Source organism: Coloeus monedula (genome assembly GCF_965178545.1).
Source record: "Coloeus monedula genome assembly, chromosome: 3".
In the NCBI taxonomy this organism is placed as follows: Eukaryota; Metazoa; Chordata; class Aves; order Passeriformes; family Corvidae; genus Coloeus; species Coloeus monedula.
The window spans coordinates 88158272-88174345 of NC_138783.1; the positions used below are offsets into that span (position 1 = coordinate 88158272).

At 40.2% G+C, this 16074-nt stretch overlaps 1 protein-coding gene across 11 annotated transcripts in view; it reads right to left on the reverse strand.

Annotated features, from left to right (window-relative positions):
* Nucleotides 1–2078: 2078 nt before the first annotated feature.
* INPP4A (inositol polyphosphate-4-phosphatase type I A) overlaps nt 2079–16074 on the reverse strand; it is a 118476-nt gene continuing 104480 nt past the window's right edge. For all 11 annotated transcript variants that reach the window (XM_082278869.1, XM_082278868.1, XM_082278867.1 and 8 more), the window contains 3 exons: nt 15311–15423; nt 14808–14962; nt 2079–4999 (listed from right to left, as the gene is read on the reverse strand). In XM_082278869.1, the coding sequence (XP_082134995.1) occupies nt 4867–4999; nt 14808–14962; nt 15311–15423 (401 nt within the window). In that variant the 3' untranslated portion in view covers nt 2079–4866. The remainder of the gene's footprint in view (nt 5000–14807; nt 14963–15310; nt 15424–16074) is intronic.

Genomic DNA, 16074 nt, shown 5'->3' on the forward strand with positions numbered 1-16074 from the left:
CCAGGGTCCGTGCCACAGCGTTGGGAAAGGGGGAAAGGGGCAGTGGCCCCGGCCCGGCCCGGCGGGGCCGGGAGGCTCCGGAGCCCCCACCTCCCAGCAAGCGAGCTCCGACCAAAGGGGAAGTCCCGCCTTTCTGTGCGGTTTAAATATGTAAATTGTGAGAAGCGTAATTGGTCTTAAAGACTGTCCATCAACTCAGGGTCAACCCAATACACCTCCCTCCCTCCCACCACTCTCTGCCCAGAGGAAGGCAGTGGCCACTGCTGTGGGGCCACTCTGGCTGGCCAGCACACCCAGTGTAGGTGGGAATATGGAGGTGGCTGCAGGTGGAAGAGGGCGAGTAGGAATCCTGGCCACGTCATGGTGCTCCCAAACCTCCCCCATGCGCCTGTCACACAGAATCAGAGCATTGTGAGTTAGAAGGCACCCACAAAGACCATCGAGTCCAACTCTTCAGTGAATGGCCCATACAGGGATCAAACCCACAGCCTTGGTGTTATTGACACCACGCTCCTGGGAGTTTCCTGTGGTAACCAAGGTTGTGGCCATTCCTGATGTCTGGTCCTGGGGCACAGGCTGAAAGGCCTCCAGCCCCAGGTGACCCCTGTGTCCACGTTGGTCATTCTCGTTACTTACCCGTTATTTGCTTACCCCTCTTCAAATCACGTTGTGAATAAATGGATAAACTGCATCCATCCCGAATTGTGAAGGGCAAAATATTTTATGAATTGGGAGAGAAAGTGTGCCTATTTAAAGCAATGTGAGAAAAAGAGGTTAGTTATGTTTTCCCCTTCACTGCCTATAAGTCTTGTAGTTCATTGGGAAGAGCTATTTTAAACAAACCCACATGCAGTCAGCAACAATATACAGATCCAGAGTTTCTGAGGTGGGTCTTTGAAATATTTAGGAATTCATAAACTGAAGAAGGCTGAAAAAGTTCACTCTTGGTCACCAAAATTGTCTACAGTTTCTTCTGATGAGGACTCTTTCTCTGTTTTAAACGTGGTTTGCTATTTTTTGTTGTACCCTTCTTGGTTTTCTATTCTCTGTTGCATTTTTGTGTTTCATCTATTAGTATTTCCTCTCCTTTGTCAGAGTACACATTTCAGACTTTAGGCTGATACATTTGTGGCATCAGGTAATCCCTTCTGAAGTGCTGCTGGTGCCTCTACACAGATGCCTGTATCAGCACTTCAAGCCCTGCCTGAAGACTACAGCAAAAGTCATGGGAAAAAGATGGAGTTCTGCTCCACAGCAAAGCACTTGGTCATTGCTGCTCCCAGCAGCTCCCTGTGGGATCATTCACAGCCCATGGGCACACACAGGCCCTTCACACAGCCACAAGTTCACAGGCAACCCAGACTCACGGCCACCACGGGTTCTGCACAGAGCAATCATTATGGAGGCACATTCACCACCTTCAAACACACAACATCTTCTGATAGCTCAGAATGCCTTTTAAAGATGTTAGATTTTCAACCATTTTTTAAACACCCCACCTTTTTAATTTAAGAATAATACTGGTAGATACTTTTTTGACACCAATTAGAAATTTTGAAATTTAGAGAGAGAGAGAGACAGAGACAGAGACTTTATTTAATTTGAAATCAAAATGACAATCAACAAGGACAACCTAACCCTGCTGAAAAGCAGCCCAACTGCTTAAGCTGCTGGAAGGATGAGTTGGCTCAATGGGAAGCAACAGTAGAGAAAAAATTCTAATGGAAGGAAAAGTGAAAGAACCGAGAACAAAACTCAGGAAGTTCTTACAGAACTTCTTCATTTAACTGCTGCTGCACAACGTGTGGCATGTGGGACAAGCTGGTGCCTCACTTAACTACAGAAAATTGGTAGCAGCTGTTCTTTAGCAGGGGTTAGAAGTAACTACTTCCGGACTTGTACATCTGTGTGAAATGTCTCCCTACACAACTTGGCTTTATATACTCTCCAACAGGTAAAAGTGTATCAAGTCAAAGAGCCTGAAAGTGTTTATTTTCACTTACCATGAACACATTAGAAGCAAACCACTGTTACTCTTGTCAGTTCTTTATTGGTTTTCATCCTAAAGACTAGCACATTTACAGCATACATGGATTGGATGAACTAGAATATATAAAACAGTAGCCATATGTTTATGATATATTAATACTGCCCAAAACCAAATAAATAAAAATATTTCAATGCACAAAGCTTGGCAAATACAGTCGTGTTGGGACAAAACTGTGTCATATTATACAATAATTTTACACGTATAAATGAAACGAAAGGCAACTGTGCTGTAGGTACTTTCACAGAACATACACAGAACATACTTGGCAACAGTTTTCTTCTTTTACCTTTGTATGTTTTATAATTTAAAAAACGTACTCAAAAAAAGAACATTAGATAGAACTTCATTTTACAGTAATCCTTAGATTCGCCTCTCCTGTGCAACAGAAAAGCTCCCTTCCCCCTTGTGAAGGTCCCATGTGGATTTCATGAGTCACAGCTTTCCTGGAGGAACCGCGGGAGCCCTCGCTGTCGGTGCTGCCCTTGGGAGGACCCCGAGCTGTGCGTCCCGGCAGCGCCGTGTCCAGGATGCGCCACGGGGCCACCGCGCTCGGCGCGTCGGCACAGGCAGCACAGCTCCCCGAGCACGGCCCCGCGGCACCTGGGGCTGCACCTCCACCACACGCAGACAAAATTCAGCAACTTTTTCAGATTACATAAGCATACAAAATAAATAAAGGATTGCTAAGCTCTAGAGCAGGTCTAATGATTGTTGGCCACCACCTAAGAGAGTGGCGCTGCTAATGGTTACAAGAGACATCTTGTTACTTCCTTCTGAAGCTGAACATTGGAAGATTTTTAGTGTAACAATACAGGACTTAAAATTAACCACGTTTGAAATATACAAAAAAAAAAATCAACAACTCATAAAAACTAAGGGATACAAAGAGCACAGTTTATACAAAAATAAAGTAGCATTTAATAATGGGCCAGGGACTGAAGGCTGAGCAGAACTAATGGAATAACATGTCTAAAGAGATCCCACTGAAATTTTTTTTATCCTACATTTGTTTACTTATTAGCAAAAAATGAAACAAAATTAACATTTATTAATTGGCAAACAGGATTTGCAACATTTCCCAGGGACTGATCTACTGTAGATGATTTGTTCAGAACTGGGGTAGGTACAATACATTGCTTTTGTACAGAATTCCATGTTTTGCTGTCCTAGAGAGTCTGAAATAATGGTACAGCCTAGTTCAGCAGAACTCTCTGACCTGGCTTTGTGACATGCTGCTCAGTGATAAACTGCAAAAAGCAAAATGCAAAAACTGCTGGACCTGTAACCCCCAAAACTACATGGGAGCAGAATGAACATGGCTGATTGATAGAGCAGTGACAGCACAGACAAACACCAGTGAGAGGGAGAAAGAAATCAGAAAACAGCCATATACTTACCTGGCTGTTGCTACTCCCACAAGAATAAATGGGCAGATTTTTTCTATTCTAAAACTTAGATCCTTAGAAACCAAGAAGGAAAGGACAGTGTGCTGAATGAAACTAGCTAGAAATTATTTGATCCTGTTAAAATTTGGAAATGAATGTTTAGCTGCTTTATAAAATGCTATCTTAGCTTCGAAGGCATTCTTTGGGAGATTATTTCTGAAGAGATCTGTTGAACATTTTTTATCAAATGCTATCTAACTGACCACCTTTTTCATAAGCTAGAACCCACCTGTGGTTCTCAGGCACAAGCAGTAGCACTGAGCAGTTCCTTTCTATCAACACAGGGCATTGCTACATTCCTCAGAAATACCCTGACACCAGTCACACTTCCCCCCACCAGGATTCTCAACAGGTGAAATGCGAAGGTAAACAGAAACCAATTTTGGTTTTGGAGCAAGAGGAATGCATTGGGCACTTTGAGCATTTTTGTAATGACATACAAAAGCAATACAGAAAAATCGTACGCTGACCAAAATAATGTAACACCCCGAGATACTAATGCTTACAATCCAGAAGTGATATAAAAAAACCATGGGTAAAAATGTGCTAATTAATGTACAACACCATGGAATATACTGAACATGTCATGTGCAACATCAACAACTTGCTTGTTGCACTTGCCTTAGAGTGGGGAAGGGCATGGGGAATTGTTGCTGACATTAATAGTTAAGCGTCATGATGTTTCTGAAATACTTTTTAAAATCAGCTGTGTGCCCAAGGCCTTATCTGCCAAAGGTGACAGGAATTTGTTTTATTTGAATAGAATTATAAACCAGACCTCACATGTCTGGCCTTTTATAAGTTGTTAATTTGACACATGAAGATGGCATCCTATGTACAATAAAACAATTATTTCTCCTGGCCCTTATTGTGCCAATATTTTTTTTAATTAACCCCCCATTTATCGATTGTAACAATGCATTCTACAGTTACTAAACTGTCTAGGATCCTTTTTATTTACAGCTTCTGAGTTTTACTCTCAGTTTTAAAAAGTTTAGGAAAAGCTCAATCTCAAATCAACTCAGTATAAAAAGATGTTCTGTGGAACAGCTGCCTAAATGCCGTTCCTAGAGTCCTTGCCCATCCGGGAGGTACCTAGCTATTTGCATATAGGTAATTATTAAGTAGCACAATATCTGCTCATCTTACATACACTGAAGGCTATTTAAATGGGCAGAGAGTCATCACACTATTCTCAAGCTAAGGTGTCAGAATAATTGTTACTATAGATTCCAATTTGGTAACATGCTCTGTATGACCTAGCGAAACGTACAAAAAGGTTATTTATGTCTTCTGGATGACGAAATCATGTGTTAATCTAGAGTGTACCCACATGTTTTAATGGAACAGCAATTAAAGGACATAGTATGCTTATGTTTCAACTTTTCCATAAGTTCCTTCTGGAGGCCTGTAATACTTTGGGAAAGCCTTCAGTTGCAGGGAATTAAATGCATACTTGCGACATCCAACATTCTTCATTGTATTTTCTCGGCGACAACCCTCACTGGGGAAAAAAAACAAGCACAAAAAATGACAGCAGTAAAAGGGGAAAAAAAAAAGAAAAAAGACTTAAACTAAGATGAAATGAACTGGTTATTTTATAGCATTAAAATAAAGTCGGTTATATTTAATGAGCGTTTAATTAATTTGCCACTGCAAATATTAAAAAGATGACTCATCATACAATGCTGGTAAGAAGCACACAGAATGGACACAAGCTATGTCTGATCGCTAGTTTTGCATTTCTAGAAAGCAGCAGCACATCTACCGAAAAGGTTCTTTCGTGCCGGTTTCATGTATTTCAAGGTACACTGCTGTGGAGTTCACATGCCATTCACTGCACAAGGGATCCCAAGGGATTGCTTATAAGCAGTTCTGCTAACTTACTAACACATAAAGCTGAAAACCAAAACCTGCTGATCTCTCTGTAAGAGCTTTAAAGTAATTTTATTGTTCCCTGTATATCAGTATTGTAAGTACTTACTTCAAGATTAGAGCTGATACAAAAATAATGTATGACTTTCCAGTTATCTCTGCATGCATAAATGGACTTGAAAACCAACAGTCTAAAAAGAAGTCCTAATCATGAAATAGCAGTGCAAAAAAGACTGGCTGTATTGACAGTCATCACCCCAAAGAAACAAAGCTGTGCAGAATTTAATTTTCCCCCAACGTTTTGGTGCAACCGCCCCACATTACAAAGAGGTTCTGTGCTACAATAGAAAACTACTCCAGTTATAAGGCTTCTTTACACTTGTAAATCTAATTCAGAGTTCCTTTGATTATATCCAAAAAACAGACATACAAAGAGGAAGCACTATGTTTTAAACACATATTATAAATCAATTTAGGCTTGCAGGAGAATGTCTTTCCCTGATTGAGGACTGGAACCTAAACAATGAATACTAGACCTTCATGGCAAAGTGTACAGTACAGCATCTTATGGTGGAAATGACACATTAGTCCTGTCTTGGACTACCAGCATCTACCAGGTAAGGTGAGATCATCTGATTCAAAAGAAGGGTTTGGATTCTGGTTCAGTTTGAAAGCTCTCGTGCTCTTACAGACCTCACCGTTCTTCTAATTTTGGTTCATGGAACTGGCTGTAACTGTTCTGTATGTAACACCTAGTTTGACTTCATAAAATATAGTACATTTTTTTTTTCTTTTTGCTTTAAGGAACAGTTTAACTAAGTTTGAAATTTGTCTCCAGAGCACATTCTGTGCTTGCCTTTTATAGAATGGATCATCTGTGATGACACTATTTTTCTGGCACTGGTTTGTGTTTCAAAGCTCCCCCGACGGCTGTTGCAGCCAAAGAGCTACATCAAAAGTTTGCACAAGTCATACTTCGGAGTACTAATAAAAGCAGTAAGTTTAACTAGCAAATAGTGGGATGCTAGGTGAGCATTTTAACTCCAAAGTGAATCATTCTCTTTATAACACATTTCACAGCATCTGGTTATTGCACGTGTCCCTCATGGAGCAGTGACAAAGATGTATTTCACACATTTCACATGCCATCTTCCTTCTCTTGGAGGCACATAAGCAGGATGCACTACTGCATCTGAAATCTGGATGCCTTAACAAAAGCACAGACCAGGCTCCAAAAGGAAAAAAACCCCAAACTTGTCCCCACCTATGTTCAAGAAGAAAATAAAAAACCTACATTGTTTTCACAAAGCCTAGGCTTTCATTCCAAATGGTTTTAAGGTGGCCTTCCTTACTGCAACGCTAGTGGTAATCACAAGCAGCACCTTCAAACAGATTAATAATCTCAGGGAGTTCAGTGGATATGCCTGCCACCTTACTACCAGAGGGTGGCTGGACACTGGAACAGGCTGCCCAGGGAAGTGGTTATGGCCCCAAGTCTGCCAGAGTGCAAGAAGTGTTTGGACAACGCTCTCAGGCACATGTGGGGATGGCTGAGCCAGGCCAGGAACTGACCCTTGATCCTCGTGGGTCCCTTCCAACTCAGGATATTCTGTGATTCTACTAAAGTTACTTTCACATCTGGTTAGGCTGAACCCAGGACACTCTCCACATTGCAAGGTCAAGGCCACGGTCCAACCTGACAACTGCTCACTTTGTAAACAGGTAGCCTGGGGCACCCAGAGCAAACAAACCAGTGCTAAACAGAAAGAAGAGATGATGGGTATGGAGACACAGCAGTATCAGGCATCAGCACAGCACAGGGATATGTCCAAAACCACCACACCCTGATAAACCTCAACAGCAGTAAGGATGTACCAAAACTAATTGCAGCTAAAAATAAATAGGATACGTGCTTTATATATATAGATATATAAACATATAAGTCTTTGTGGGGTTTTTTTTGTTTTGTTTTTTCTTTTAAAAACAAAATTGGAAGAATAGTGAGGAAAAATATTAAGAGATAGTGTACTGTACAGTCTGATTTCATGAAGACACAAATACAACCACACGCTTTTTTTTTTTTTTTTAAGTTAGAATTATTAAATCCAAATTTAGGATTTAATTCTGATTTTTATTCTAACTGTACTTTTTTGGTTTTTTATTTCAGCATACTTCTCTCAGCAGCTCTCAATTCCATTAAAATTGATAATAAAAGCTAAAGCTACCTATATCTTTTGAGCAAGTTAATAATAGTAGAAAATACAAATCACAGTACTAGTTCTCCTCAGAAGCCCAATGTCATCTCAGGCACCAAGCGAAGTAAAACTCTTTATGAATTTATCAAACTACATTAAATGAGGTTAGTTTTTTTTATCAGCTATTGCTATTGACAAGCTCTGCCAGACCACAGCAGCAACAAAATCTTTCAGTTTAAACAGGCCTCCCTTAGTTTGACGTTATATATAAATGACAATCTAATTTCATCTGCAATTACTCTCCATCACTAAACTAGGAAGCCACTTTCGTCTCACCACTTAAATAAATGTTAACTTACCATTGCTCACTTATCACTAAGTCCCTATCAGCATCATAATTTATTAAAGCTGTGCAACGCTTAAAAATGGAAGTAACACTAATATTTAGTCTAATGTAATTAAAATAAAGCCGAGTGGAAAACCTGAAACCCACCTACAAAAGGAGTTAACTGATACCTCCCTCTTCTTGCCTGAAAATTAAAGGCCATTATCTTTAACTTCTAGGATGACCCTATTTTACAATAAGTTCTATAACAGAGCACCTAAAATAGATAATGGATCATTAGCTAATGCCAGTCACATCCCCTTCCTAACCACAAGTCATTCTCCTCATGTCTTTAATACATTGCAAAATGCAGATCTACAAATAGAATGAAATAATTCTGCATGCAGCACACTGCAAGTTGTTTTCTGAGTGTTTTCTAGTCTATTATAATATATTTAACCATGAGAAAGGAACAAGACTATGGTTCTACAAACTGTTCAGTAATGTAATTTGGATATTATGCTTTGAAATTAAGGTATAAATTTGTTACTTCTTTAAATAAATTTCTTACAATTTCTTATAAACCCCACCCATGTTTTTATTTTTCTCTTCATACCTCGTAAAAATGAAAGGCAAGATTAGCATACACCTTAAATATACAAAAAGATACAAATTTTTTTCAGACAGAGTTCCTTTCTCTGGAATACATGAAACAAATAACACAAAACTGTATTTGGTAAGAGATCTCCAGGCCGGGTAAAGTAACGAGGTAACAGGCCAATGTCAGACTATGTTACAAGCACTGAAAGCAGAACAATAATTTAAAGTTTCAATACAATTCTTTTCGATAAAATAATTTGATGTATATTTACAGTTTAGTACAATAGAAACGGAAAATTGTAAGGCATAATAATAATTCTTGGCAGACAATGCTATGACACATTCCTTTGTCCAGCAGGTACCAAGTGGCAATACACATTCAAGCACTTTTTTGTTTTTGTGTTTTTTGTTTTGTTGTTTTTTTTTTTCTTTTTTGTTTTTAAATTCTATTTTCACTTGCAACGTAATCTGGCCACCAGGTATGCTATGCTCAGAAACAGCCACACAATCAGTAAATTGGGGCTGAGAGCTAGTAAAGGAATGGAGTAGAGGAGGCTGGGATCTAGTCTGAAATCTCGGATGGGCACCAAGCCACTCAAGTTCTTCTGGGTGACTATCTCCCGTGTTCCAATGCTGTGAAAAGGAAGAAGGTTGGGAAGAGGGAAAATAAAACAGAAAGGAAGACGGACATGCAAATGAATGGATAACAAGAGATGGCAACACAAGGTGGTCAAGAAAATGAAAAAAATGGAAGAACGCACAACAAAACCAGAAGATGAAGTAAAGAAAGAGTGGAAAAACATCTCAAAAATATGTACCAGTACAATTACAGAAATAAGGAGAGGGAAAGAGAATAAAAGAGAAAAATAAGAAAGAAGTACTGTAGTCCAGTGAAAATAAACACATGTAGGTTGAACATTAATGGTTTTCCATGTTCATTCTTTCAGATTACCAAGCAATAATACCCCATGCTGCTCTGCCATGCTTTGGCATGCTGCAAAGAAGTGGAGCTCTGAAAAGCAAGCTGAACATGAATAACCATTGTAGTATTTGACCCTTTCAAACATCTTTCCATGGGGGCTGCAGTGATTTAATTTAACCTCTTAACTACCTGTCCAACACAGTAATTAAACCAAACCACCCACCTATTTTTCTGCTTGGATATGAATTCAAGTGTATATCAATAGGCATTTTTCTGAAGACATGCTGTGTGCACCCACTTCTTACATTGAGCACCAAAGGCTACAGTGGAGAACAACTCTTCAGATAATCTGAGGCTTTGTTGTGTGGTCTTTAATTTTGGATCACTCTTATACCCTGAGCAGTCCAACTCTATTTTTAGTTTACAAAGCAACAACTAAATAACCAAAATGAACAGAAGGATGGAGCACCTCTCCTACAAGGAAAGGCTCAGAGAACTGGGTTTGTTCAGCCTAGAAATGAGATGGCTTAGGGCTGACTGAATTGCAGCCTCCCAGTACCTGAAGGGAGCAAACAAGACAGAGGGAGAGAGACTATTTACAAGAGCATGTAGTGACAGGACAAGGGGGAATAGGTTCAAAGGGAAAGAGAGGTTAGATTAGATACTAGGAAAAAATTCTTTACTCTGAGGGTGGTGAGGCAGCCATGGATGCTCATCCCTGGGAGCATTCAAGGCCAGGCCAGATGGGGCTTTGAGAAACCTGATCTAGTTGAATGTGTCCCTGTCCGTGGCAGGGGTGCTGGAACTAGATCACATTCAAGGTTCCTTCCAACTCAAACAATTCTATGATGCAACCTGTAAGCCTGATGCTGTTAGAACTTGTGCACTTGCTCCATCCATAACAAGCCATCCATAACCTTGATGGTTGTGTAGCGGGGTTATGTAAGCATCAGACAGTGGCCTGCAAGAAATCAGACATACCCTGGAGGTGGTGAAAAAGAGCATTCAGATGCTGGTGACACATCAAGTCAAATGGAATTAGGTGGGCAGGGAACGAAAACAACTGTATTTCTGATCTGGATTTGATCCAAATTGGTGATCAAGATATGTTTTCACTCCTGCTGCCTACACTGGACAAGGGCAGATTGAGCCTACAAATTCCAACTACCTTTGTAACAGTGGGGAGGGGGGTGTGTGTGTGTGATCAGGAGAATCAGCCAGTAGAAACCTAGTGCTTACTGGACAGCAGCCAACAAAGGCTCAACAAATATCCTGGAGGAAGTGTTTTAGAATATAGATAAATGTAAAACAACGGGAGAGGGCAAGAAGGAAGGTTAAAAATGACAAGATGGCATTATGAACATCACATGCCACATCTCCACCATTAAAAATTAGTATCAAGCTACTCAATTTTACACAAATACGTATACACAGACACATATGGTGGGAACGGAGGCAAGAGCTGGAAAGTGCTTTCCTTGTCACTGTTGGCCCATGTAGATGCTTCCCCCTGAGGGGTGAAAAGTCAGCTTTTGGAAATATCAAATATACCAAATTGTACGGTGTCTTAAATCAAAACATTCATCAGCAGACTACCTCTAGGAGAGGACTGGGGTTAAGACACAGCAATTTCCCTTCTAATTTAGCTTGCATATAGGAATCCTCTCTGTTAGGAGAGGCTGGGGCTGCCCCATGCTGGACACTGCTGGTCCCAGCCAGCTTCAGTGACCCACTGAAGGCACAGCTGAGCCCTCTGCCATGCTGGTGCCTCAGGGAAAGAGTGTGTGAGAAAAGGCAAAGCCCTGCATGGCAGTGAAGAGTGATAGGAAAAGACCTGAGAAAGAGCCCTGTGAGGACCAAAGTCAGGGAAGGAGAGGACAAAGAGCTGAAGCAGTTTCCCCCACAGCTGTGGAGAGGAACTATCCACACTGCAGCCCATGGAGGACCCACAGTGCAGCAGATGAATATTTACTGAAGGAAACTGGAGACCATGGAGAGCCCATGCAGGAGTAGGTTCATCCTGAAGGACCGCAGCCCATGGGAAAGGACCCACACTGGAGTGGAGGAAGTGCAAGGGGGAAGGAGCAGAGGAGAGCTGTTATGGACTGATTGCAAATCCCTGTTCCACATCCTCTGTGCATTGCTCAGCATGGGGAGGAGGTAGAGGAGCTGAGAAAGAAGCAGTGGAATACTTTGGCCTGGGACAAGAAGGGTGGTGGAGGTAACGTTTTTAATTTTTGTCTTTATTTCTTAACACCCCCAATCCATTGGCAATAAATAAAAACTTTTTCTCTGTTTTGCCTGTACCAGTAACTGGCAAGGGATCTCCCTGTCTTTACCTCAACTCATGAGCTTTTTCACGTATTTGTTCCCCCTGTCCTGTTGAGGGGAGGTAGTGAGCAGCTGGGTGGGCATCTGGCAAGTGGTCTAGCTCAACTCAACATGATTTTATTCTTAAAGCAGGTCAATCAGTGAAAAAATCCAACCAAGCCTGGTTTAATCATAGCTGTTTCATTGCAGTGAGTGGTCATACCCAAACATGACTCCTAGGACTTTGTTATGTAATCCTTTTAGTCAGCACCATCATGGCAGCTAGAAGACATGATTTTCCTCACCTCATTTCCAGCTGCTTTTTAAGAGCCCCTGTCAGAGACAGCTCTTCTCTGTTGGCTAAACTGCTTGTGTTGCAACTTCCTAATTCATTTAATGAAAATGCGCTGGGCTACCTGAAACATGTAAAGGATTTTGCTGCCCAGGATGATTTTGACTGAAACTGCCTCAGAGCATATTCCCACAAACAGCTCCACTGGCATTTCTGACAGGACAGAAACCTGGCAGGGGGAAGGAGGGCAGGGAGTCAAAGATGGAGAGTGTGGGCTGCAGATAGGAGAGGCTATAGTTGGACTTTGACTCCTGTTCTGCCTTTACTGGTGATGTAGCTATTTCCTCTGTAGCCTGAACTTCCAGACATATCATCACGATTTTACTTTTTGTGGGCCGGGAATTACTGTGTGTTTGATTTAGGACTGGAAAAGCTGTAACTTTTTTACAGAAAATGAGTTTACTCTACTAGGATATTTGTTTCTAAGGTGACAGCCACGAACTTGTATTGGTGAATTTCTACAAGAATCTACAAGAACACTCCATGTTCTCTCCCTGATGTCCCTGCTCACTGAACACAATTATCACAGATACATAATTATCATAAGACTAGGAATGAAGGGAAGACCTTGAGGACAAGTAACTGGGAACTAACACCTCTGAAGATCAACATCACATAGAAGACGATGCTTTCTTAATTTTTTCAAGAATGGTGTAAGCAAGGATGCTTTTCTTCTCTGGGAAGTTGTCAGTAGGGAAGAGATGAAATACTTTGAGTCTCACAAATTACTAGTACTTCTTCCTTGTCCTTCAAACTGCCTCAGAAACTTCAAAAGTCTTTAAGAATGAACCAAACCTTCCTTTTCCAGTACAGTTACACAAATAAAAGATCCAAGGTAAAAGAACAAAACCCATGTTTTCTGAATACTCTGGAAGCAATTTGCTACCCTTTCTTATCCTGTATCTGTCATCTAGGTCAGGCCAACCTGTCCAGGCTGGAATGGGATTTGGTGGAGTGGAACTCCTACCTATTTGTTCCATAATCCTATATCTCCCATTAATCTTTTAATTAATTCTGTGCCATTGTTCCTGAGTAGAGTTGACAAATGATTTTAAAAACACAACCACCTATCCCAAAGAGCAATGAGATGTGAGAAAGAGTGATAGGCTTGAAGAATGGTCTAATCTTGGTTTTCCTTCTGGACTAGTCAGTATTTGTTCTGCACAATCTCTCCTAGTCCAAGATTTAACGGAAGAGAAAGTCATGTACCTCACCTGCCAGAGGAAGTCCCTGATGCTGGTAGAACACTCAAGCCATAGGTTTTGATTAAATTGGCCCTCTTTCAATATCCCTGTGTAGGTCAACACAAAGCAGTATTTTTCTTAGGTCAATACTTTATCTGATCCTGTTATATTAAATTGGTAGACTGAAGGACCAAAACAATGTTATTATTAACCTTTCTCTCTCATGTCCATGACTGCATTAAAAAAACCCCAGTGACCCAGTAAAGAATTTGAAGAAAGTAACAAGATGCCCACTATTTCTCCTAGTTGGTTTTATTCTTATTAAATACAAAACTGTGAAACTGTGTAACAGTTTCAGATGTCTATGTCAGCAAGCCGCATAATTTAAATAAAAATGTTTGAAAACCACTTAGTCCATTTTATGTTAGTAGTTTCTCCCTCACAAAGCTGTTTCAAGTTTTGTTTCTAATATCAAAGTTTAACTAGTTCTTGAGTGCAGTCTTCATGTACTGTCCTAATTCTGTGACAGTGTAGCAAAAAGTGCAGCAAAAAACTGAAAATAAGGAAGTCCAGTGCCACCCAATTAGATGTAGATATAAATCCCCAAATTACTAGGGCAAGAGGCTGCAAGTGTTATTATATGAGACACTTTTCTTCAAGGTAACTGAAGAGTAAGAAAGGGTCAAACAGCAAAAACATACAGAAAGGATAAGAGAATTGAACACTCTAGAGAATTTGGTGAAAAGACACACAGTACAGTACATTCGGTAAGAGTGAATGTTGAAAAACAGGACTGAACAGCATTGTTGAACTACATTGATAAAGACTAAAGCTAGATTTCTTATCCTTTCTTTTGGTATGTGACTTACGGAGTTTTCCAGCAGTGCTTGAAACAAGGCATTGAACAACAGTAAACAGATTTTATTATTTTTTTTAAGTACAGTACTTAATTCTGCAAACATCTCTGCTGCTTCAGAATACAGAACATCATTATATTGATATGACAACAGCACACTGACACGTTGTGATGAAATTTGGTTGCTGTAGTGTGAAACACTCATACTGACATTTCACCCAGTGAGCAGTGTTTCACTGCTAAAGAATACATGTGGCAAACCAGTGCAAACTGCAGGTGTCTGTGTTTCAAAGAACAAAAGACAGGTCATCCCTGAGTAATCTCCCTGATCTAGAACTAAGAAACATAGTGCTATGACAGTTCAGGTAAAGTCATCATTAAACAACTTTCAAAGAAGCACCAGTTTCCTGTTCTGTAAGCTCAGCATAAATGGAAAACATGTTTTTACATGCTTGTCTGAAAAGTCCTCATTTTCTACTGAAAACTCAAGCCCATCTGACACAAATCTGGTAAGAACCAGCTTTAGCATATGCAACTCACATGCACAGGAGGGATGAATTCTAGCAGTCAGTTCTACAGTTTCTTGACTTCAGTTTACTTTTTTTTTTTCTTTTGATGGAAACAGAGACCACCACTCCTCTGCAGTTTGCATGGTTCCTTATTTAGGAATAAGTGATGCGGTCAAACTCTTACCTCCTCATACACTCCAGAGCCTGAGTGAAGACCTGTGGAGCCATTCCATGTTCATGCTGTAGGATCAAACACTGCTCCAGGGTGACCGACATGGCAGTCCTATCCTTGGCACTTTTACAGCTCGTAAATCGAACACCATTAAGTCTGCGGCATATCTAGAAATGGGATATACAGTCCATCACTCCTTCTACATGCATAACCTTCTGTCAGAGAGAACACCTGTACTTCCCCTTAGAGAGACACAAATGTTGTGTAGGGCTTTGATGTCAAAGTTAGTCATCTTTCAGAGAGCAGAACTTCACTGCATTGAAGGGAAAATTCTGATATGGAAAATACATTTTATCTCCCCATGTCCCATTCTAGAGGAGGTCTAGCCTGGCAGCATTTCCAAGCTACATGCCAGCAAATGAAGAAATTCAAACATATCAGTAATAAAAAAGTGGAAAATACATATGCATACAGAAAATCAGCTAAACTATTCAGACACTTAGATGAATAAATACCTCAGCAGCTTGCCAAAGGATATCAACATTCTTGTTTTTCCTTGCATGTACATTTTGTCCCAGAAATCTTAACAGTTCAGGCAGGCACGTCTGACTACGAGATCGAGGTAGACCTATAAAACAAATAAAACCGACTCCACTTATTCTTCTGTATTCAACAGATCTTTTACAAAGTGTTTATATATGCCTGTTGCAAACACACTTGCGTTTTCTTGAAACTATCAAAGCTTAGAACAATTATTCAAGTTCTGAATTACTTAGTACCATCAACAAAACAAATTCAAGCTTAATTAAACTCAACTGGAAATATAAACCCCAGTTATTTAAAACTTCAGGAACTCAGAATCTAATAGCAATATAATAAGAGAATGAACAAAGGGAGTAAGATTGGTATAGTATTTTGGTTTGTGTGTCACAGAGGTGACAGCAGAACATGCATGTCTTCAGAGAAACTCTGAAGCTATTGTATATACTGCTCACATTTTTTATTTTAAATTTGCAAGCTGGTCAGCTTTCAGTTACAAGGAACACCCTCTTTGACAGGACGCCTCATTTTCATGATCTGTTTGTTAATATTTCACTAAGTGGAAATAAAGTAGTGGAAATTTTTCAGTGCACTTTCAGTACTCATCTTCTGTGTTCAAATTGTTGCACACCATCTCTTACATATGTAGCAAGATACTCCAGACAATCAGTTACAAGTATTCAACAGGATGTCTTTTTTATGGTTTCTTTTTTTTTAAAGGCGTAACCACAGAGAACAC